General features: G+C 44.6%; 1 protein-coding gene across 3 annotated transcripts in view; it reads right to left on the reverse strand.

Moving 5' to 3' along the window:
• AP3D1 (adaptor related protein complex 3 subunit delta 1) overlaps positions 1 to 24011 on the reverse strand; it is a 113120-nt gene that overhangs the window by 56411 nt on the left and 32698 nt on the right. For all 3 annotated transcript variants that reach the window (XM_069740603.1, XM_069740602.1, XM_069740604.1), the window contains exons 2-7: positions 10615 to 10710; positions 5035 to 5115; positions 4872 to 4952; positions 4610 to 4717; positions 2505 to 2634; positions 2281 to 2420 (exon numbers count right to left, since the gene is read on the reverse strand). In XM_069740603.1, coding sequence (XP_069596704.1) covers positions 2281 to 2420; positions 2505 to 2634; positions 4610 to 4717; positions 4872 to 4952; positions 5035 to 5115; positions 10615 to 10710 — 636 coding nt within the window. The remainder of the gene's footprint in view (positions 1 to 2280; positions 2421 to 2504; positions 2635 to 4609; positions 4718 to 4871; positions 4953 to 5034; positions 5116 to 10614; positions 10711 to 24011) is intronic.

Genomic DNA, 24011 nt, shown 5'->3' on the forward strand with positions numbered 1-24011 from the left:
TTTTAGACTGAAAGTGCCCCTCTCGGGGAGGGGGAGCAGCGGCTGTGACATACTCGCCTGCTCCTGGCGAGGTCCCTGCATCACCGATGGTCTCCGGGCGCTGACAGCTTCTTCCAGCATTGAGCGGTCACATGGTACCGCTCATTACAGTAATGAATATGGACACGACTCCACTCCCATAGGGGTGGAGCAGGATATTCATTACTGTAATAAGCGGTATCGGTGACTGCTCAACGCTGGAAGAAGCCATCAGCGCCCTGAGAAGACCATTAGGGAAGCTGCCAGGGACCGCGCCAGGAGCAGGCGAGTATAATGGGGAGGGTGAGCAGCATTGCACAATATTCTCTTGTCCCCGTTCCACCACCGGGCTCCGTATTCCGGGTCCTCTGCTGTGACGCTCAGGTCAGAGGGCGCGATTACGTGGTTAGTGTGCGCCCTCTGCCTGAACATCAGTGCAGAGGACGGGGAAGACACAGCGGCGCCCGGCGGTGCAACGAGGATAGGTGAATATTGCAAGTGCCAGGGGCCTGAGCGACGAGAGGAGAGTATGAAATTTTTTTTTTATTATTGAAGCAACAGCATATGGGGCAAATATCTCTATGGAGCATCTTATGGGGCCATAATTAGCATTTGTGCAGCATTATGTGGGGCAAATATCTCTATGGAGAATCTTATGGGGCCATAATCAACATTTGTGCAGCATTATATGGGGCCATAATCAACATTTGTGCAGCATTATATGGGGCCATAATCAACATTTGTGCAGCATTATATGGGGCCATAATCAACATTTGTGCAGCATTATATGGGGCCATAATCAACATTTGTGCAGCATTATATGGGGCAAATATCTCTATTGAGCGTCTTATGGGGTCACAATCAGCATTTGTGAAGCATTTTAGGAAATATCTCTATGGAGCATCTTACGGGGCCAAAATCAACATTTGTGCAGCATTATATGGAGCAAATATCTCTATGGAGCATCTTATGGGGCCATAATCAACATTTGTGCAGCATTATATGGGGCAAATGTCTGTATGGAGCATCTTAGGGGGCCATTATTAACCTTTGTGCAGCATTATATGGGGCATATTTTAATATGGAGCATCTTATGGGGCCCATCAAATTTTATGGAGCATTATATGGGGTGTATTTTGTATGGATCATCTTATGGGGCCCATCATGAACTGTATGGAGCATTGTATGGGGCTCCTGATTCAATATGGATATCCAAAAACACTTAACCTACAGATGTCTCAATTTTACTTTTATTGGTATCTATTTTTATTTTTGATATTTACTGGTAGCTGCTGCATTTTCCACCCTAGGATTATACTCGAGTCATTAAGTTTTCAGTTTTTTGTGGCAAAGTTAGGGGTCTCGGCTCATACTCGGGTTGGCTTATACTCGAGTATATACGGTATTTTAGACCTGATTACCCTTTTATATCTGTTCTGTGGTACAAGGCATTGGTCATCAATGAGACCCTTTATATTACTAGTGATGAGCGAACGTGCTCAGATAAGGTGCTATCTGAGCACACTCATGCATTAAGAGTATACCCTGTGTTCTCGAATACAATGTTCGAGTCCCCACGCCTGCATGTCTCACGGCTGTTCGACAGCAGCAACATATACAGCAATTGCTAAATAAACAGGCAGTCCCTGCATGTGCTGCTGTAGTTGAACAGCCGTGAGACATGCAGGCCCGGGGACTCGAACATAGTATTTGAGAACGCAGAATATACTCTTAAGGCACAAGCGTGCTCGGATAACACCTTATCTGAGAATGCTCTCTCATCACTAATTACCTTATATCATTGCGATAAGGAATGTGCAAAGGGACCAAACAGGATCACGACAGATACAGTGGACAGGGTAGACTTGGGGATGTGTAAGGGACCTGGACATGACGACTGTTTGAGAATCATTGTCACATTCTTGGCAATTCTGTGTTAACCATTTACAACTAGATTTAAAAAAAAAAAAAAATGTATTAAAAAGGCTTGTAGCCATTTCGGTGAAAATGAAACGTCCAGTTTGTCTAACAATCTTCCCTGTGTTTTGTCATTCAGCACGCCTGCAAACAATTTCCTCTGTTTGTCAGAAAAAAAAAAGTCTAGTCACAACGAGGAGTTAAGACTGTTAAATATAATTGAATCTCACACATGAAAATGGCAGGCCGATTCCTTTCATGTCTTGACAAGAGGTGTGAGTTTTAATGCTGTTTAAAGAAGATGTTAATTACATGGGAAGAGAACAGGACACGTTATGTTCTTACCAATTTAATAATTTTAATCAGGACCCAGTTGTTAGTAGAAGAAGTCATGAGCTTGAAGAAGAGCGGAGCCAACGACAGGTAATTTTTGGGGTTTCTACGAGCTAGTTCACAAATAACATTCACCGCTGCGGACTGAACCCCTGGGAGTGGAAAAAATGGCACATATAACCAAATGTGTCAATCTGTGTGGATGACGGCAATCGGAGCAGTGGGCACACACTTACCTGGATCAGGGTCCTCCAGCTTTTCTTTCAGCCTGGGAAACGCTGGGCGCAGAGACTCCGGATACTTCAGAAACACTTTATACATGATCAGAACGGCCTTTTTCCTAATGTATGGCTTTGTGTGAGACATCTACAAAAGGTAAAAAAGGAATTCTGCAAAGTTTGGTAGTAAATACTTTTGTGACCAAAAGTTTATTTATCTTGGGCATAAGTATTCACATAGATTTTTCTGGCCAACACGATGCCACAATATACCGGTAATATTTTTTTTATTGGACATCGTGCTCGTTTGGAAAGAATGCGTTGGACTTAGGCTCTGTTCACATTAGAATCAGGAGAAACAGAGAAATTAGAGCTTTTATAAAATGGATCTTAATGGATCCTGAATTATCTCGTTAAGGAAGCCTAAAAATTATTTTTTGGAATCGGGTAACTGAAGGCCAATGCGTAAGTTTGGTTGATTTCTTCTAATAGGGTTCATCAGAGATCTTTTTTGCTATAGATTGCAGATTACTCTACTATTGCCTTAAAAAGATGGGAGCTTAATGCAGACACCAGCACCAATGTGATCAATGGCCGCACTTTCCGTCATTAAACCACGGTGTGATCAGTTGGAGGCATGCTCTATAAATCTAATGTAATACTGTAAGGAAAACCATTAACACCAGCTTGTTTCTGTGGTGTATCAAAAGAACGTAACTCTCTAAAGGTGCACTATGTATGACGAGGTCACTAACCACACAGCAAAAGACGGACATGGTTTACCACTAACTGCTGCAAAGGTGAAGCACATGTGGTTCTGCATGGTTTCATACTGAATTCCAGGGGCATGGAGACAAATGTAATAGTGAACTCCAGCACCGCTGCCAGGAACTTCACCGAAGCAGCCCATCATAATGCCTGGCTAGATCGCAAACTGCCCTGCAGATTCAGCATTCTTGGAACTTGTTTTTTTAAGTTAAACACACATTCTTAAAAGGAATCTGCCAGCAGATTTTTGCTATGTAATCCAAGTACAGCATGATGTAGGGGTTAAAACACTGAATTCAGCTTTGTGTCACATCACACTGTGTGCCACTTACTTATAATGAAGGTTTTATCAGCAGGACCCTATTACTGCTGGGATTACAGCTCCCGAGACCTGGTGCGACTACGCCCCCCTTCCTGTGATAAGCAGCTCACTGTCTATAGACTATGTACGTAGAAAGTCTGATGAGGGCGGGGTTTGCTTTCTCAGCTCTGCTACAAGCTACATCTAAGAACGCCAATCGTGTCAGAACGGCTGCAACCAGGAAACTAAGTATTGATACATCCTTGGAATCAGGGTCTCTTTACCTACATTATGCTGCTCTCAGATGAGGAAGCAAAAACCTTTATACAAAAACTGCCGGATTTCACCCCCTTAAACTATTTATAAGTGCATGTAGTTCATTCAAAATGAATTCCAGCATTATCTTTACATGCATTTCTACACCTATTAGGCTAGGGTCACATTGCGTTAGTGCAATCCGTTTAGCGCTAGCGGATTGCGCTAACGCAATGTTTTATATGGGGCCGCGTTCGGGGTCGCGGTAACGTCCCCGCTCTCGCAGATCCCCGATCTGCGAGAGCGGGGAACGGACCGCGGGCGCGCCTCGGACGCTGCAAGCAGCGTCCGCGGCACGCCAGGAATCTCCGGCGCGTCGCTAGCGCATGCCGAACATGGCACGCGCTAGTGTAGTGCGTTCCCATTAGCGTGAATGGGCGCGTTAACGGCCGCGTTGCACGGCGTTAATTTCGCTGTGCAACGCTGTCCGTTTAACGCGGTCCCATAACGCAATGGGAACCCAGCCTTACCGATGACAATTATGGGGATGCTGCCGCGCTGGTGCCCCCTTTTTGAAAGGGATGGTGCCACACTGGTGCCCCCTTTTTAAAAGGGATGGAATCGCACTGATACAACTTGTTTGTTTGTTTTTTTGTTTGTTTGTTTTTTTTGAGTGGAAGGCACTTTCAAGGCAGCCTTCCACACAAATGGGGCAGTCGCACAGGGTATGTCTCCATGCGGCAATCCCTTTAAAGTATAGCATATGTTGTCAAAGAGGTCTTCCAAGCACTTCACTTACCAGTGTCATGATGTCATTTGCTAAATCTCTGGCCAGGTCGGGAGTGACAAAACAAGACAGCCCGGTCAGGGCCACGCCAGTGTCATATTGATTAGGACTGCTCAGATCCTGAAAAGAAAACATTACATTTGTTACAATAAGATCTAATGAAGAGGTGTCATTTTTCTTAAATGAAAGACAGCAATAAATCGACAGCGGTTCTGTCTAACAATATATCTACAGTATAATAATAGAGAAAATAATCCAAACTCCTAAGCCATACCTTCCTGATTTGATTGGTGGTCAGCATAATGACATCTGTGCCCTCATGGAAGCATTGTGAAGCGGCCAAGTATCCAATCCTCTGGACAACACAGAAGTAAACCGATGAAAACATAAGACACTTATATATAGAAGTGAAAAGTCAAGGCGGTTTTAAATCTTACCTTAAAAGTAAACTTTGAGGCGCTCATCACCTCGATAATATTAAAGGCAGCCCAGCTGATGTCATATCCCAGCATTTGCAACTGTAGACAGAAGGGAAAAGCAAGGTCAATGAGAAAAATGGCATCAGTGATATGCATGTACTGGAAGATGCCTTAAAGCATGGTTCTGTGGGATTTTGGCCACGCTAAAGGGAAATCTGTATTATTGCGGTACACAGCTCTCTGTCTGTGCCCTGTTAGGCTCTATGGACATCACAGAGAGGTGGCCTGCCGCTCAGAACAGTCTACGGGTCACAGCAGCCAAGTAACACTGGCCTTACACATGTGACAGCCATCTCTACCTCAAACATTAGGCTCGGACAGTAATTCAGGAGTGCCTTGTGGAGAAAGCCAATAGGACATGGTTGTGGTTAGCCTTCCAGAGGGTAGGGAGGCCCCATACACAATCTCGGAAGACCAGGTCTGCCACACATTAATTGTTAATTTATTAAAGAGAACATGTCATGTTAAAAAAAAAAAAAAAAAGCTATTAACCAGCAGAATAGGGATTTTGTGTACTCATCGTAAAATCCTTTTCTCCGAGCCAATCATTGGGGGACACAGGACCATGGGTATTATGCTGCTGCCACTAGGAGAACCCCAAGTTAACACACAAAGAATAACTCCTCCCCTGCAGTATACACCCTCCTGCAGGCTTTAAGTGAGCCAGTTCGGTAACAAAGCAGTAGGAGCTTAACAAGAATGAACTATGTCAAAACCAAGTCAACACAGAAAAAAACTAAAGCCAATAGGCTAACAGGGTGGGTGCTGTCCCCCCCCCACCCCCCAATGATTGGCTCGGAGAAAAGGATTTTACGGTGATTACACAAAAATCCCTATTTCTCCTAGGCCTCTTTGGGGGACACAGGACCATGGGACGTCCTAAAGCAGTCCCTGGGTGGGAAACAATCCACTGCAATGGCTGCTTGTACCCACAAGTTACAGATGCAGCACTGCCGCCTGCAAAATTCATCTGCCGAGTCCTGAGAATGGACATGGTAATGTTTCGTAAATGTATGCAGGCTGGACCAAGTTGCAGCTCTGATGACTTGTGCTGCCGATGCTTGTTGCCGGATGGCCCAAGACGCACCCACTGACCGAGTAGAATAAGCCTTAATCCCTGCTGGGACGGAGTGACCTCTGACTCGGTAGGACTCCTGGATAGCTGAACGAATCCACTTGGCTATCGTAGCTTTGGAAGTGGCTAGACCTTTCCTTGGCCCTTCCGGGAGCACAAACAGGGCAACTGACCTGCAGAAAGACGCCATCCTCGAGATGTACCTCCTAAGAGCTCTCACCAAGTCAAGTGTGTAAAGAGCCTTCTCGGTGCGATGTAATGGTGACGGGCAAAAATGAAGGCAAGACCATTTCCTCATTGAGGTGGAAAGATGAGACAACTTTCGGTAGAAAAGACGGGGATGTCCTCAAAACCACCTTATCCTGATGAAAAAAATGAGGAAAGGAACTTGACAAGACAAAGCCGCCAGCTCTGAGACTCGTCGGATGGACGTGACCGCAACCAGGAAGGCAACTTTCCATGACAGAAAGGACAGGGAAACGTCCTGCAGAGGTTCAAAAGGAGCCTCCTGCAAGACTCCAAGGACCAAATTAAGGTCCCATGGTTCCAACGGCATCCTATAGGGCGGCACCACATGGGAGACCCCTCGGATGAACGTCTTCACCTGTAATCTGTTGGCAATTTTACGTTGGAACAGGACTGACAAGGCTGAAATCTGCCCTTTGAGAGAAATAAGGGCGAGACCCAAGTCCAAACCCGACTGAAGGAATTCGAGGATGGAAGGAATGGAAAATTCAAGGGGAGAGCGTCCTCGGTCCTTGCACCATGAGAAGGTCTTCCAAATGCGATGATATATACGCATAGACGTAGGCTTTCTAGCACTGATCATGGTAGAAATGGCTTTCTGAGAGAAGCCTGCCTGTGTTAGCACCCAGGCCATGCCGTCAAACACAGGGCCTCGGAGTTCTGGTGGTAAATGGGGCCCTGGGACAACAGGTCTGTGCGATTCGGTAATCGCTAGGGGACATCGGCGACTAGTTGAACTAGTTCGACGTACCAGGCCCTGCGCGGCCAATCTGGCGCAATCAGAATTATGGATATCCCCTCCGCTCTGATCTTCTTGATGACTCTCGGCAGAAAGGGAAGAGGGGGAATTATGCACGGAAGCTGGAACTGATGCCACGAGTGAACGAGTGCATCCGCCCCGACGGCCGCCGGATCGTGGGACCGAGCTATGAAGTTGGGAACCTTGGAATTTAGCCATGAGGCCATCAGATCTGGTGGAAGATCTCCGGATGGAGAGACCACTCTCCGGAGTCGAGACCTTGACGGCTGAGGAAATCTGCCTCTCAATTTTCCACTCCCGGGATGTGAACCGCTGATATCATTGAGCGGTTTTCCTCGGCCCAACGAAGAATATGGCCTACCTCGGCCATGGCTGCCTTGCTGCGTGCTCCCCCCTGCCGGTTGATGTATGCCACTGCCGTGGCATTGTCGGACGGAATCCTGAAGGGACGACCCATCAGGAAGGGGTGGAAATGAAGAAGAGCCAACCTGATTGCCCGTATCTCCAGGATGTTGATGGGCAGGCGAGCTTCCTGAAGAGACCAGCGGCCCTAAGCAGTGTGATGGTGGAACACTGCTCCCCATTCCAGAAGACTGGCATCTGTTGTCACAACTAGCCAATGTACTGGGAGAAAGGACTTCCCTTGATTCAGGGAGGACTTCAAAGTCCACCACCTGAGAGACTGTCTGACTCGCTGGGGAAGGAGGAAACGACGATCCAGAGAGAGGGTTCCTGTCCCACACAGCCAGGAGAGCATGTTGTAAGGGGCAGAGGTGTAGTTGAGCGAATGGGACCGCCTCCATAGCCGCTACCATCCTGCCGAGGACTCTCATACTGAAACGAAGAGAGTGAGAATGAGGTTGGGAGAGCTTCTGAGCTTCCCGCTGTAAGACCGAGATCTTTTCCGGGGGAAGTACCAACCCCTGAGACGAGTCCAGTATCGTTCATAGAAATGAAATTCGCTGAGCCGGTACTGGGGAAGATTTTTTTAAAGTTTATCTTCCAACCCAGGTGAGAAAGTTTATCTATTTTGATGTTCACGGCCTCCTTGCAGGTGCGGAAAGAGGGGCCTTTGATGAGGATATCGTCTAGATATGGTAACACCACCACACCTCGGGTATGAAGGATGGCCACGGCAGCCACCATGACCTTGGTGAACACCCTGGGAGCAGTGGCAAGGCCGAAGGGCAGAGCAGCAAATTGAAAGTGATCTTCCTGAACTGCAAAGCGAAGAAACCTTTGGTGAGAAGGTAAAATGGGAATGTGGAGGTACGCGTCCTGGATGTCTATGGACGCCAGGAACTCGCCTTTTTCCAGAAGAACTCGGCAGAAGTGACATCATTGATGGAGGCCATTTGCAAAGAATAATCAGCCTGTCTTAGCAGGTGCCAAAATCTAATAATTGAACAAAATCGGGGGGAAATGATGTTAAGGTTTGTTAAAAATGATCTTCCTTGGCAGCACATTGTCCTATCTAAACAGGTTATGGACTCCCAAGGACAAGGTTACTCTATGCACACAGAATGATCACAATCCCCAAACCATCACTTATATACACACACAAGACCTAAGTGGAACACTAGAAAGGGGTCTCTAGGTATTGGGGGACTCCAGGTTCCAGGACACTTGATAATAAGATTCAGATAAAGTGGATACTCATGCTGACATATTACAAGAAGTAGCTGCAAGTACTTGCTGTAAAACAGATCACAAGACTAGAGGAAATTTGAATTATCAGGAATCTCGTGGTAAAATATCTTCCGGTACAGTCTTTTTTCTGCACATAGATGGGCTTCTGAGGTTGTTAAAGGGAATCTGTTTCATAAAACTCTTTATAAAAGCTACGAGTGCATATTAAGACAAATCCAGCAATATCTTGACATGGCCAGTCTGTTCCCGTTACTGATAAATTAGTGTTTGTATTGTTATGTAAATGACTATGGTAGATCTGACGCCCTGTCACTCCAGCTCTATTCCCACCCAGTGCCACCTCCTCCTACATAACCTACTGCCTCAACGCTATGTGACTTCAGGCAAAAGAGCCATCAGTCAAGGAGGAGGTGCCAGCACTGGGTCAGGGTGGGGAATAGAGCTGGAGTGACAGAGGCGTCAGATCTACCAAACCCATTTACATATCAATACAAACATTAATTTCTCAGTAATGTAGGAGCAGACTGACCATGTAAACGTATTGCTGGACTTGTCCTTGTAAGAGCTGTATGCCGATTTAGATAGTTTCAGGGGTGGAAACCTGCGGACAGCTTCCCTTTAAGCCTTTATATTAAAAGGAAAAATAACAATCATAACTTAAATTTGGCAAATAGTTTAAATTAACCAGTGACAAGTTCCTCTGGTTACAGCTTCACAGTCAACTTTAGTATGGAAATAGAATAGTTTAGTGATGCTGCAGTCAGTAGCTCCTATTTGTTTGGGGAGATTCTGATCACTTATACATGACTGAGTTCTCACGCGCTACATGAAACACTGGAGTTGCCGGCAGATCACTTTTTGCCAGAGACTGATGGAGATGCTAGAAAAGGATGGCGGCAGGTGAGTATGACACAGGGGGCAGGGGAATTACATTTAAAGCACCACTCCAGCAGTGCAATGAAGAAGAAGAAACAACTGGAGTGGTGCTTTAAGACTTCTATGCAAATCGGTCTAAGCATGGAACGCAATGTACAGACTGGTTGTGGCTCCATAGACATATGAAGCTGCCACGCTCAGGTCTGGAGACCTGCGGTCAGTCCGTGCATCTGGGTCCATGATCATACCAATTTGCACGGATGTCTGAAGCAGTCTTTAGGCCAAGTTCACACGGTCAGTATATTACATCAGTATTTATAAGCCAAAACCAGGAGAGGAACAATCGGAGGAAAAGTATAATAGAAACATATGCACCACTTCTGTATTTATCACCCACTCCTGGTTTTGGCTTACACATACTGAGCATGTGAATGCAGAGCATGTCTGAACTTAACTGCATTGTGTGAATATAGGGTCACCCAACATCAAAAACTATCTACCAAAACCCCACTGGCCAACAGCATAGAAACTGCAGTATAGCCTAATTTTCATTGCAGATTTCATTCATTGCTATGCAAAGAGCACGTGCATACAGGTCGGGTGAGGTCTATGTGCTACTTTACACCAGTGACTTTCCACCTGAACGTCAGGGTCTGTGAGGAAGGAGGTGTAGGGTTCAGGGGATAGAATGCACGATTGTGTGCAAGTAATAGCACGCAGCGTCTGCAATACAGACAGGCAGACTGACATCGGCCATGCAGACCGGCCTTGGAAGGTGCCATTCTGGGACGGGCAGTGCACATACAAAAAGAAAACACACGTGAATTAATTTTTAATTAAAGTCCGGAGGATGACGATGGCAAACAAATTTGTGCAACAATTTTTTAATCTGTACTTTAAAAATTCAGACATCATAAAGACAATTACTCACATAGGTTAGCTTGCAAACGGCATTAGCTTTCACAGCAATGTTGTCTTGCTTAAGTTCTTGTTTGATCTCATCGATACAGTGGGAGATATATTTTGCCTAGAAGGGGAAAAAGAACAGTAATGTAAATGGTATCAGAAAGGATCTGCGGCAGCATAGTCTATAATATACCACACAGAGTCCGCACATGGAGGCAAGGCTAGTTTCAAAATCCCTTTAAAATGATCCCCATGAATTACAAAGCTAGACAATCCTGCCGTGACCGGCTGGCTTATTTGTGCCTACCCGTATGTGTGACAGGATATGTAGGGACACTGAGCACATTAAAGTGACGCTCCACCACAGATGTCTAGGTGAACATCAAGTAATGGAATTATGAGCACTCAATGCTAAAATCAAAATTGGCCAAACATTGATGTTATCCTGCCAGAGTGTGCACAATTGCACTGCTAAACCACAGCATAACGCAGGTGGATGGCGCCACGGTTCATTAGGATTTATTTTGCAAACTGCAGTCACATCTGTAAGGCTACTTTAACAATTGCGTTTTTAGCAATCCGACGCAATCCGTCGCTTTGGGAACCAAAACGGATCCTGCAAATGTGCACGCAGGGTGCGTTTTTTACCCATAGACTTGTATTAGCGACAGATCGTGACGGATGTCCACACGTCGCATCCGTCATGTTTTGGCAGACCGTCAGCATTCAAGTGAACTTTTTTTTGCCTGTCGCGTCTGTCATTTTCTACAGCGCATGCGCGGCCGGAACTCCGCCCCCTCATCCCCGAACTTTAAACTGGGCAGTGGATGCGTTGAAAAACTGCATCCGCTGCCCACGTCGTGCATAAATTTCACAACGAGTGTCGGTACGTCAGCCCGACGCATAGTGACGGACCCGTACCGACGCAAGTGTGAAAGTAGCCTAACCTAGATTACACTGCAGTACTGGCACAGTGCTAGCACATTGGCAGGAAGACGGGTGCTGCAGAAAAGTAACCATGAAGCCCCTGCCTAAATGTCAATAAAACACAATTTTGACAGAATTTAAAATTCTGACCAGTGTCACTTTATAGAACACTAAGGGTTCCCACTGTTTCGGAGATTGTTTTCTCGTGACATATTGTACTTCATGATAGCGGTGAAATGTAAATCGCCATAACTAGCGTTTATTTGTGAAAAAAAATAGAAAAGTTGGAAAATTTCATGATTTTAAAATTAAAATTTTTATGCCCTTAAACCAGAGATATGTCACATAAAATAGCTAATAAATAACATTTTCCACATGTCTACAGTACATCAGCACAATTTTTGAAACATGATTAAAAAAAATTTAAGAAGTTAGAAGGGTTAAAAGTTGACTAGCAATTTATCATTTTTCCAACTAAATTTACAAAACCATTTTTTTTTTAGGGACCACCTCACATTGTGACTTTGAGGGGCCTTTATGACAGAAAATACCCAAATACCGTTCCAAAAACTGCACCCCACAAGGTGCGCAAAACCACATTCAAGAAGTTTATTAACTCTTCTGGTGCTTCACAGGAACTGAAGCAATGTGGAAGGAAAAAAAAATGAACTTTTACGCTCGTAACTTGTTTCACAAAAATGTTACTTAAGACTCAAGTTTTTTATTTTCACAAGGGTAACAGGACAAAATGACCCCCAAAATTTGTTGTACAAATTCTACTGAGTACGCAGATACCCCATATATGGGGGAAAACTACTGTTTGGGTGCATGACAGAGCTCGGAAAGTAAGGAGTGACAAATTGGAACACAAACTTTGATGGAATGGTATGTGGGCGTCATGTTCAATTTGTAGAGCCCCTGATGTGCCTAAACAGTAGAAACCCCCCACAAGTGACCCTATAATTGAATAGCCAATCACAGGGATAGCAGTTGCGGGGAGGGCGACAAAACCACCCCGTGACGACATGCCCTGCTGTTAAAAACTGAATTTCCCAATCATGATGTCCAAGGTAATGAAGTAGTTAAAGAGAAACCAACATTTTAATTTTTATTTCAAAAATCACTAGTACGCAAGAAAATAATAAATTTTGCAATATGTCTTATCAAAGAAATGTGTCTCTTTCACCTCTGGGACGGAATCTTCAAAATTCTCAATTCCTGGGTAAAATCTGTATTCTGTGAATACAGAATATTACACTACTGATAAGGAGATGGCAGTTACTTCTGAATAGATTCCATGTATGTGGGAGAGGGAAGGGGCTCTGCATCCACCTCTTCCTTTCTCTTTCCTTACCATCTACGTTAGCACCTGCCATCTTCTATCTCATAATTGTTACAATCTGTCTTCACTGAATACAGATTTATCCAGGAATATTTGATTGGCTGTGGTTCTCACTGGCCCAGTTAGCCGTTTGTTACGGATGCTTTAGTAGTGGAGTAGTCACATTTTGAAAGGTCTTCAGCTCAGGGACACTACTGTCCATTTGCCAAATAGGACGTCAAAGAGGAAGGTCCCATCAGAAGTCACTGGAGAGGCCCAAGTGATGCTTTGTGTGAGCAGTAGGAAATTAGACCTGCCAGCGCAATATAGAATAACATTTGTTCTCTAAAGAATAGCAGGCAGTCATGAAATATTTAATCTAAACTTGTGTTTACTTAACTAAGCGCAAGGAGAAAGCAGCAAGCCAAAGCTGACAATATGCTGATAAAGGCTTGGAAAGAAGAAGTTTTAAAACTGTGGATTTATGGCATTAAATCTATGGAAATCCAGGATTATCATCAAAGTCAAGTAAAAAAAAAAAAAAAAAAAATCACGAAAGGGGGAAAAAAAAAAAAACAACTGAAGCCTCGTTGGATCCTATGAAATATATGAAGGGGCAGATAAATGAAGACTAGCCAACATGCTACTTCTATTCCAGTCAGGGGCTCTAGTACATGACTAATCATTTACGCCACTTTTGTGGTGTAAATTATGATGCATTTGTTAAGCTGCTCTCACCCAGGCCACTGCACGCTAAGCTCCGACTTTTTTGCAATGAAATGCAACATTCAAGTTGCGCAAATACAATTCGGACATTTTAAACAGATGAAATAACTTATCTATTTTTTCTGGATGGAAATCGGACAATTTTTTTCATATGCTCATGTGAAATTAGCATTACTCAGAATCCAGCCGGTTTCCAACACTGTGACATGGTGGAATCATAAATGGGGGATGTTTTCTAGAGAAAAATGGTCGATCTCTCCAAGCAAGTTCAATTCGCTCATAGCCCGTGACGGTACTGTATCAGACAAGAAACTCACAGACATTACATTCACACGGACAAAAGAACTGTTGGTAACCTTATGGTAAAGCAAGAGAAACCCACAATCCTCACTCAAAGGACTTGTACATTTACAATTTAAGTTTACTGAATATCAACTAGTGAAAATCAGACATTGCTTTCTAATTGTGAAAAACGCCAATATACAGTTACGTCGATATATAGTTGGACAGAGACAACATTTTTCTAATTTTGGTTATAGACATTACCACAATGAATTTTAAACAAAACAATTCAGATGCCGTTGAAGTTCAGACTTTCAGCTTTCATTTGAGGGTATCCACATTAGAATTGGATGAAGGGTTTAGGAGCTACGTAGTATGTAACACAGCGTACGTAGTATATGGCAGAGCCACGTAGTGTATTGCGCAGCCACGTAGTGTATTGCGCAGCCACGTAGTGTATTGCGCAGCCACGTAGTGTATTGCGCAGCCACGTAGTGTATTGCGCAGCCACGTAGTGTATTGCGCAGCCACGTAGTGTATTGCGCAGCCACGTAGTGTATTGCGCAGCCACGTAGTGTATTGCGCAGCCACGTAGTGTATTGCAGTCGACGTAGTATATAACAGAACCAACACGTCCACGTTGTATATTGCACAGTCCACGTTGTATATTGCACAGTCCACGTTGTATATTGCACAGTCCACGTTGTATATTGCACAGTCCACGTTGTATATTGCACAGTCCACGTTGTATATTGCACAGTCCACGTTGTATATTACACAGTCCACGTTGTATATTACACAGTCCACGTTGTATATTGCACAGTCCACGTTGTATATTGCACAGTCCACGTTGTATATTGCACAGTCCACGTTGTATATTGCACAGAGTAGTATATAACAGAGCCCACGCAGTATGTAACACAGCCCACGTAGTATATAGCAATGTGGGCACCTATATGCGTGGTTAAAAAAAGACTTAAAATAAAAAATAAACATATACTCACCTTACGAAGGCCCCTTGAAGGCCTGGCGCCTGTGTGCGGTGCCAGCTTCCGGTCCCAGGGTTGGTATGAGCACAGGACCTGTGATGACGTCGCGGTCACATGAACGTGACGTCATGGCAGGTCCTTCTCGCATAGCATCCTTGGCACCGGAACCTGCCACTTGCACTGCCGAGGACAGCAGGCGACGTCGGAGGGTGAGAATAACTTTTTTTTTATTATTATTATTTGTAACATTAGATCTTTTTAATGCAGACGTAGATGGATTGGTCTGCAGGCGTCACATTGCATTTGCAGAGCTCCTGATGCACCTAAACAGTATAAACCCCCCACAAGTGACACCATTTTGGAAACTAGACCCCCCAAGGAACTTATCTAGATGTGTTTTAACAGCTTTGAACCTCCAAGTGATTCACTATAGTTTATAACGCAGAGTCGTGAAAATAAAAATTAATTTTTTCCCACAAAAATGTTTTTTTTTTTTAGCCCCCCAAATTTTTATTTTCCCAAGGGTAACAAGAGAAATTGGACCCCAATAGTTGTTATCCAATTTGTCCTGAGTATGCCGATACCCCATATGTTGGGGTAAACCCCTGTTTGGTCGCACCGGAGAGCTCGGAAGGGAAGGAGCACTGTTTTACTTTTTCAACGCAGAATTGACTGAAATTGAGATCGGACGCCATGTCGCGTTTGGACAGCCCTGATGTGCCTAAACAGTGGAAACCCCCAATTCTAACAAACCCTAATCCAAACACACCCCTAACCCTAATCCCAACCATAACCCAACCATACCACTAACCATGACACACCCCTAACCCCAACCGTAAATGTAATCCAAACCCTAACCCTAACTTTAGCCGCAACCCTAACTGTAGCCCTAACCTTAACTTTAGCCCCAGCCCTAACCCTAACTGTAGCCCTAACCCCAAGCCTAACCCTAGCCCCAACCCTAGCCCCAACGCCAAACCTAGCCCCAACCCTAGCCTCAACGCCAACCCTAGCCCCAACCCCAACCCTAGCCCCAACCCAAGCCCCAACTCCAACCCTAGCCCCAACCCCAGCCCTAGCCCCAACCCGAAAATGGAAATAAATACATTTTTTTAATTTTTTTAGGTTTCCCTTACTAAGGGGGTGATGAAGGGGGGGTTGATTTACTTTTATAGCGGGTTTTTTAGCGGATTTTTATGATTGGCAGCTGTCACTCACTAAAAAACGCTTTTTATTGCAAAAAATATTTTTTGCGTTAGGCCAAGTTCACACTTGCATTGTGCAGTCCGTTCAACACATCCGTTAAACGGACTTCACTAATGCAAGTGCCGACTTTGGCACTGCGCTAGCGCAGATGGAGAATCTGCTAGCTCCATCTGCGCTAGCAGTGCGCTGGCAGTGACGGACCCGGAAACGCTGCAGCCCGCGTCTCGGGTCCGTCACTCACTGACGTCCGCCATTGAAAGTAATGGTGGCATTAACGGACTGCGCTACACCATGTTATGCCGCGGTGTAACGTAGTCCGTTAAACGGGTCACACTAGCACAGTGTGAACCCAGCCTTACCACATTTTGAGATCTATAATTTTTCCATATTTTGGTCCACAGAGTCATGTGAGGTCTTGTTTTTTGCTGACGAGTTGATGTTTTTATTGGTGACAACTTTGGGCACGTGACATTTTTTGATTGCTTTTTATTCCGATTTTTGTGAGGCAGAATGACCAAAAACGAGCTATTTATGAATTTCTTTGGGGGGGTGGGGGAGGGGGCGTATGCAGCATCAATAGTAAAAATATCTAATGTTACAAATAAGAATTTAAAAAAAAAAAAATTTATTCTCACCCTCCGACAACCTCCTCTCCTCGGCAGTGCAAGTGGAAGGTTCTGGTGCCAAAGATGCTATGCGAGAAGGACCTGCCATGACGTCAAGGTCATGTGACCGCAACGTCATCTCAGATCCTGCGCTCATACCAACCCTGGGGCCGGAAGCTGCCGCGTGCACCGCACACAAGCGCCAGGGCCCCTAGGAAGGTCAGTATGTGTTTATTTTTTAACCTGTATTTTTGTTCTTTTTTAACCTGTTACATACGTGACTGGGCAATATACTACGTGGACATGCATATTCTAGAATACCCGATGCGTTCGAATCGGGCCACCATCGTGTGTGCGTGCGTGCGTGCGTGCGTATATATATATATATATATATATATATATATATATATATATATATATATATATATATCTCCTGTGCCCGCTGCTATAGAAGTAAATATTCACTGCACTGGCAATGAATATTCATTTCTCTTATAGTGAGCGCACAGTTACAGCAGCTGTTGTCGCGCTCTAACGGGTGCCTGCTTATTAACCCCTTTCTGTCCTGGGACGGAATAGTACGTCCGAGGACAGGACCCTCGCTTTGATGTGGGTTCCGGCATAGAGCCCGCATCAAAGCCGGGACATGTCAGCGGCATTTAACAAGCGCTTCCCGTCATCCGGCCGGAAATGCGCTCACCGATGACCGTCACGTGATCGGGGTCATTGGCGTGTCGGCATAAATCACCCCCCTTTCGCCCCATTCAAAATGAATCAAACTAAAAATAATCAAACCTACACATATTTCTTATTGCCGCATTCAGAATCGCCCAATCAATAAAAAAAAAGGATTAACCCGATCGCTAAACGGTGTAGCGATAAAAAAAAGGCAAAACACCAGAATTACTTTTTTTGGGTCGCTACGACATGGCATTAAAATGCAATAACGGGCGATCAAAAGATTGTATCCATCACTTAAGATAAAAAAGAACCTAGACATGTTTGGTGTCTATGAACTCGTAATGACCTGGAGAATCACAATGGCAGGTCAGTTTTAACATTTAGTGAACCTAGCAAAAAAAACAAAAAATTTTCCCCGTTTTCGAGTACATGACATGTTAAAACCAATGATGTCGTTCAAAAGTACAATTCTTCCCACAAAAAATAAGCCCTCACATGGCTATATTGACGGGGAAATAAAAAAAAGTTATGGCTCTGGGAAGAAGGGAAGCGAAAAATGAAAAAAGCTGGGGTCATTAAGGGGTTAAGGTAATGAATATTCACCTCTCTCCACTCCCACAGGCTGGAGAGAGGTGAATAAAAATGAGCAGTGACATGTGATTGCCCAGCAGGAAGAGCTGCAGGAGGCAGGAACGGGATGCTGCGAGGAATCGCAGGGAAGGTAAGTAGGAATTTTTTTTTTCAAATGCTTTTCTCATTAGCGGCCATACATACAAGGATGGGAATAAGGAGCCACGCAGACAAGGATGGGAATAAGGAGCCCCGCAGACAAGGATGGGAATAAGGAGCCCTGCAGACAAGGATGGGAATAAGGAGCCACGCAGACAAGGATGGGAATAAGGAGCCCCGCAGACAAGGATGGGAATAAGGAGCCATGCAGACAAGGATGGGAATAAGGAGCCCCGCAGACAAGGATGGGAATAAGAAGCCCCGCAGACAAGGATGGGAATAAGGAGCAATGCATACAAGGATGGGAATAAGGAGCCACGCATAAAAGGATTAGGGGAGAATGCATACCCGGCTTATATTCGAGTCAAGTTACCCCAGGTTTTTGAGGCAAAATTAGGTGCCGCGGCTTATACTTGGTTCGAGTTAGGCATGAGTATATACGGTATATTTATTATAAACATAAATATATATTATACACGTACACACAGAAACTGCTCAGTGTATACAGGAATTATCCAACACACCTTTATTGACTTTTCATCACGTTAAACATACAGGAACTGTGCCATAATGAAAGTGAATGGTGAGGAAAAACAACTGCAGAGATCTTTTCACATTCATGCTCGCACGCACCAGTTGCAGCCTTACAACCCTCTTGCCTACATGTACTGTTCACGTAGCAGGATAGCTTTTGAAGGAGTTACTTTTATGAAACTCCGGCAAGTGTCCAAGAAAAGCATAAACAATTTTATAACGTACAGCATTATATGAAATTGTAGTAATTTTCAATTTCTTAAGGCCTTAATTTTTATCGGGTGAATTGCAATTTTTAAGGGGGCTCCTGCTTAACTTGTTGAGCTGCAGGATATTTGGGGCCTTAGGAACACAGTTTACACATTTATTACACATCACCTTAGGCTATGTGCACACATTGCGGATTAGGCTTAGGAATTTCTGGTGCGGATTCTGCCTCTCCTACAGAAAACGCACATGCAGATTTGTCGCGTTTTTTGTGCGTTTTTGCTGGGGTTTTCTTGCGGATTTGCTGCGTTTTTTACCCCTGCGGTTTTCTATAATGGAATGGGTACAAAAACGCTGCAGATTCACAAAAAAGAAGTACATGCTATTTCTTTTAATCCGCAGCGGATTTTCCGCAGTGTGCACAGCATTTTTTTTTCTCATTGATTTACATTGTACTGTAAATCAATTGCGGATCTGCAGCATTTTTGCACCTCAAAAAACGCTGCGGATCCGCAACGTGTGCACATACCCTTCAGCTATGTGCACACGTCAGGATTTCTTGCAGAAATTTCCTGAACAAAACCGGACCTTTTCTGCTAGAAATCTGCATGCATTTTTTTCAGGTTTTTTTCCGGAGCTTCCCAATACATTAAATAGCGGCAAAAACGCAAAAATTCCGCAAAATTAATGAACATGCTGCGTTTTTTACCGCAATGCATTTTTTCGGGAAAAAAACGCATCATGTGCACAAAAATTGCAGAATGCATTAAAAATGATGGGATGCTTATGTATGCATTTTTTAAGCATTTTTACTGCGGAAAACAACCGAAAAAAACCCTGAAAAATCCTGAACGTGTGCACATAACCTTAGGCTGGATTGGACACGTGTTGGCATGGGCTTCCTAACCTGAAAACATAGGCATTGGTCAGGTGACTGTACCTGACCTGCCAAACACTGGTTTTGGAAACACTGCCTTAAGCGTAATCCCTTCAGGACAGGGCACTTTTAGTGCTTTTGCTTTTCTCCTCTTCCAAAAACCATAATTTACACAGCCGTATTAGGGGTTGCAATTTGCAGGACACCTTTCTTTTTACTGCGGAGTTGTGTGATGGTTATTTTTTTTTTTTTTTGAGTGGCAAACTGACATTTTCATTAATACAATTTTGTAGAACATAACATGGCCTAATCATTTTTAATGCCTTTTTACTTTTTTTTTTATAGGGAGGAGTGATGACCACAAAAAAAACCCGCAATTTTGGGGTTTGATATTTTTTCTCGCTATGGTGCTTTCCAATCAGGTTATCAAATATGTTTTTCTTTTTCATCTGTTTAATAGGAGTTCTTTACTGCACGAGCAGTCAGACTATGGAACTCTCTGCTCCATGATGTCCTGTTGGTTGATTCATTACTAAAGTGCAAGCAGGGCCTGGATGCCTTTCATAAATGACATAAAATTACATGCACTAGATTAATCCGACTGCCTTGTGAGATCGGGAAGGAGTTGAACATGTTAGGCTATAGGTTGAACTTGAAGGACTTAAGTCTACCTTCAACCTTAAAACCTATGAAACTATGATATAAAGAGGGGCTATTCAAATTTTTAATATGCTAAGAGGCATCGAGGGGAATCATATATGAGGGTTGTTAAGTGTACTCCCAGGAAGCACAGAGGCACACTGAACCCGCTGGAGAGCATTGCAATAACAATCACGGCTGTGGTTACAATGCAAAATAAATGAGTGGATTAGGTCAAGCTATGTGACCAAGTCAGATTTAAGAAAACCTGACATGGGCTTTTATTTTTGGAAAGATCTGTAGGACTGGTAGTGTGACGGATCTCTCCCTCCACTATGGGTCTTGGGAGTGGCTCATGCCCACAATTCCCATTTAAACTTATAGTTAAAGGGAACCTGTCACCCACAAAATCGAAGGTGAGCTAAGCCCACCGGCATCAGGGGCTTATCTACAGCATTCTGTAATGGTGTAGATAAGCCCCCGATGTATCCTGAAAGATGAGAAAAAGAGGTTAGATTATACTCACCCAGGGGCGGTCGCGCTGCGGTGCCGCTGTAAAGCCCCTGATGCTGGTGGACTTGGCTCATCTTCGATTTTGGGGGTAACAGGTTCCCTTTGAGGTTTGGGGTGTCAGTTTTTGGTTTGTAACCACCGAGCAGGAGCTCCGTGTACGATAGGTCTGGGTAGGTTTGAACACAGGCCAGAGCTGGTGAAGCAAAGCCACGGCCGCACCCACGAGTGATACAGTAGTGCAGTCAGCCACGGCAATGGTTATGGACGATCCAACTGCGGTCCGGAGGATAACGTTTCATGTATGTGGCAAGTTGCCAAAATAAAGACTTACATTGGAATATCTTGGATCACTGCCTCATTGCCGAACTATCGTGAAATCCGCTGCCATACATAATGTATATTTTTTTTTATTTTAACTTTTTACTTGGTTAGTCCCTTAGGGAACTTGCACCTGTGATTATCTGACTGCTTATACTGTATACTACAATACAATACATACAATACTGATAGGGCGCTATCAGAGACTGTTCGTTTAAAGAGATTTTGTCAGTAGGATGAACCCTCCTAAGGCTTCTTTCACACTTCAGTTATTTGGCGTCAGTCTGCTCCGACATCGTGACGGATCGACGGATCCGTCAAAATTGTTGAGAAAACGGTTCTAACGGTTCAGTTCTTTTGACACATCTGTGTATCTGGGAAAAGTATCTACTTTTTGGAGCATGCTCAATTGAAAAAGCGGATTGGGGCGACGGATCCGCCAAATGACGGTCGTGACGGATCAGTCGCCCATAGGCGGCCATTCTAGGAAATGGTGGACACGACAGATCCGTCGTGAAACGCCATTTCGGCCAGACAAAAAACGTTGCAATGTCTGTCAATGTGTAGACGACGTCTGCCAAATTTCGACGGATCCGTCACATGGCGGATGGAACGGACGACCATCCGCCACAATCCGTCGATAATGCAAGTCTATGGGAAAATAGTGGATCCGCTATTTGACGAAAATGGCGGTTTCAAACTGACGCCAAAAGACTGAAGTGTGAAAGAGGCCTAAGCAGTCTATATGGGAACATGGGTCATAGGAAGCTGAATAACAGGATACCCCGATATCTGCCCTCTGATGGGGTTGAAGACACAGCCCCCATTTGTAAAGTTTCATGACTATTCATGTCGGACAAAATTATTTTAAAAAAAAAGAAAAAATGAAAGTTTAGTTACACAAGTGATGAAAAAAAAAATAAATTGTTTATGCTACTATTTTCCGAGACCATTTTCAGTTGGTGGAGCGGTGTGAGGGCTTTATTTTTTGTTATTTTATTGGTCTGATTCAGGGGTAGACATTTTGATCTCTTCTTGCAGAGTTGTTGCAACAAAAAAAAAAAAAAAAAAGGCAATTCTGTCTTGATTGATTTTTTTCTCTCTTTATAGCATTTACTGACAGGGTAAATTCATTTTATACTTTGATACACACACACATACATGTATATATATTTTTTTATTTATTTTAAAACACACTTTAGGCTATGTGCCCACGTTGTGGATTTGTGTGTGGGTTTTTCCGCACTCTTTGAAAAAATCTGCAGGTTTTACCTGCAGATTAACTGCGGATTTAGTGTGAATTTCACCTGCAGATTTAACACCTGCAGATTCCTATTGAGGAGCAGGTATAAAACGCTGCGGAATCAGCACAAAGAATTGACATGCTGCGAAAAATACAACACAGCGTTTCCGCACAGCATTTTCCGCACCATGGACACAGCGGATTTGGTTTTCCATAGGTTAACATGGTACTGTACACCGCATGGAATACTGCTACGAATCCGCAATGTGTGCACATAGCCTTAAGGCCCCTTCACATTAAGCGACGCTGCAGCGATACCGACAACGATCCGGATCGCTGCAGCGTCGCTGTTTGGTCGCTGGAGAGCTGTCACACAGACCGCTCTCCAGCGACCAACAATGCCGGTAACCAGGGTAAACATCGGGTTACTAAGCGCGGCCCTGCGCTTAAGGTACTGTCACACTAGACGATATCGCTAGCGATCCGTGACGTTGCAGCGTCCTCGCTAGCGATATCGTCCAGTGTGACAGGCAGCAGCGATCAGGCCCCTGCTGTGCTGTCGCTGGTCGGGGAAGAAAGTCCAGAACTTTATTTCGTCGCTGGACTCCCCGTAGACATCGCTGAATCGGCGTGTGTGACACCGATTCAGCAATGTCTTCACTGGTAACCAGGGTAAACATCGGGTAACTAAGCGCAGGGCCGCGCTTAGTAACCCGATGTTTACCCTGGTTACCATCCTAAAAGTAAAAAAAACAAACACTACATACTTACCTACAGCCGTCTGTCCTCCAGCGCTGTGCTCTGCACTCCTCCTGCTCTGGCTGTGAGCGTCGGTCAGCCGGAAAGCAGAGCGGTGACGTCACCGCTCTGTTTTCTGGCTGCCCGGCGCTCACAGCCAGACCAGAGAAGCAGAGCGCCGAGGACAGACGGCTGTAGGTAAGTATGTAGCGTTTGTTTTTTTACTTTTTAGGATGGTAACCAGGGTAAACATCGGGTTACTAAGCGCGGCCCTGCGCTTAGTTACCCGATGTTTACCCTGGTTACCGGGGACCTCGGGATCGTTGGTCGCTGGAGAGCTGTCTGTGTGACAGCTCTCCAGCGACCAAACAGCGACGCTGCAGCGATCCGGATCGTTGTCGGTATCGCTGCAGCGTCGCTATGTGTGACGGTACCTTTAGTAACCCGATGTTTACCCTGGTTACCAGTGAAGACATCGCTGGGTCGGTGTCACACACGCCGTTCCAGCGATGTCCACGGGAGATCCAGCGACGAAATAAAGTTCTGGACTTTGTTCAGCGACCAATGATCTCCCAGCAGGGGCCTGATCGTTGGTCGCTGTCACACATAACGATTTCATTAACGATATCGTTGCTACGTCACAAAAAGCAACGATATCGTTAACAATATCGTTATGTGTGAAGGTACCTTTAGAGGACTTAAATGCGCTTGGCTCATCACTATTACAATATGTAGACAAAACGACGTTCTCCTATAAAGCACACCCAAAGATTGGGCTTCAAAAAAAAAAAAAAAAAGAGCAGACTATGGGAGCCTACAGCAAGCTCCGACTGCCACGAGAACACAAGGGATCCTGCATATGCAGTGTACATTCCTGGGTAGGAAGC

The sequence above is a fragment of the Ranitomeya imitator genome, chromosome 1 (genome assembly GCF_032444005.1).
Source record: "Ranitomeya imitator isolate aRanImi1 chromosome 1, aRanImi1.pri, whole genome shotgun sequence".
Lineage (NCBI taxonomy): Eukaryota > Metazoa > Chordata > Amphibia > Anura > Dendrobatidae > Ranitomeya > Ranitomeya imitator.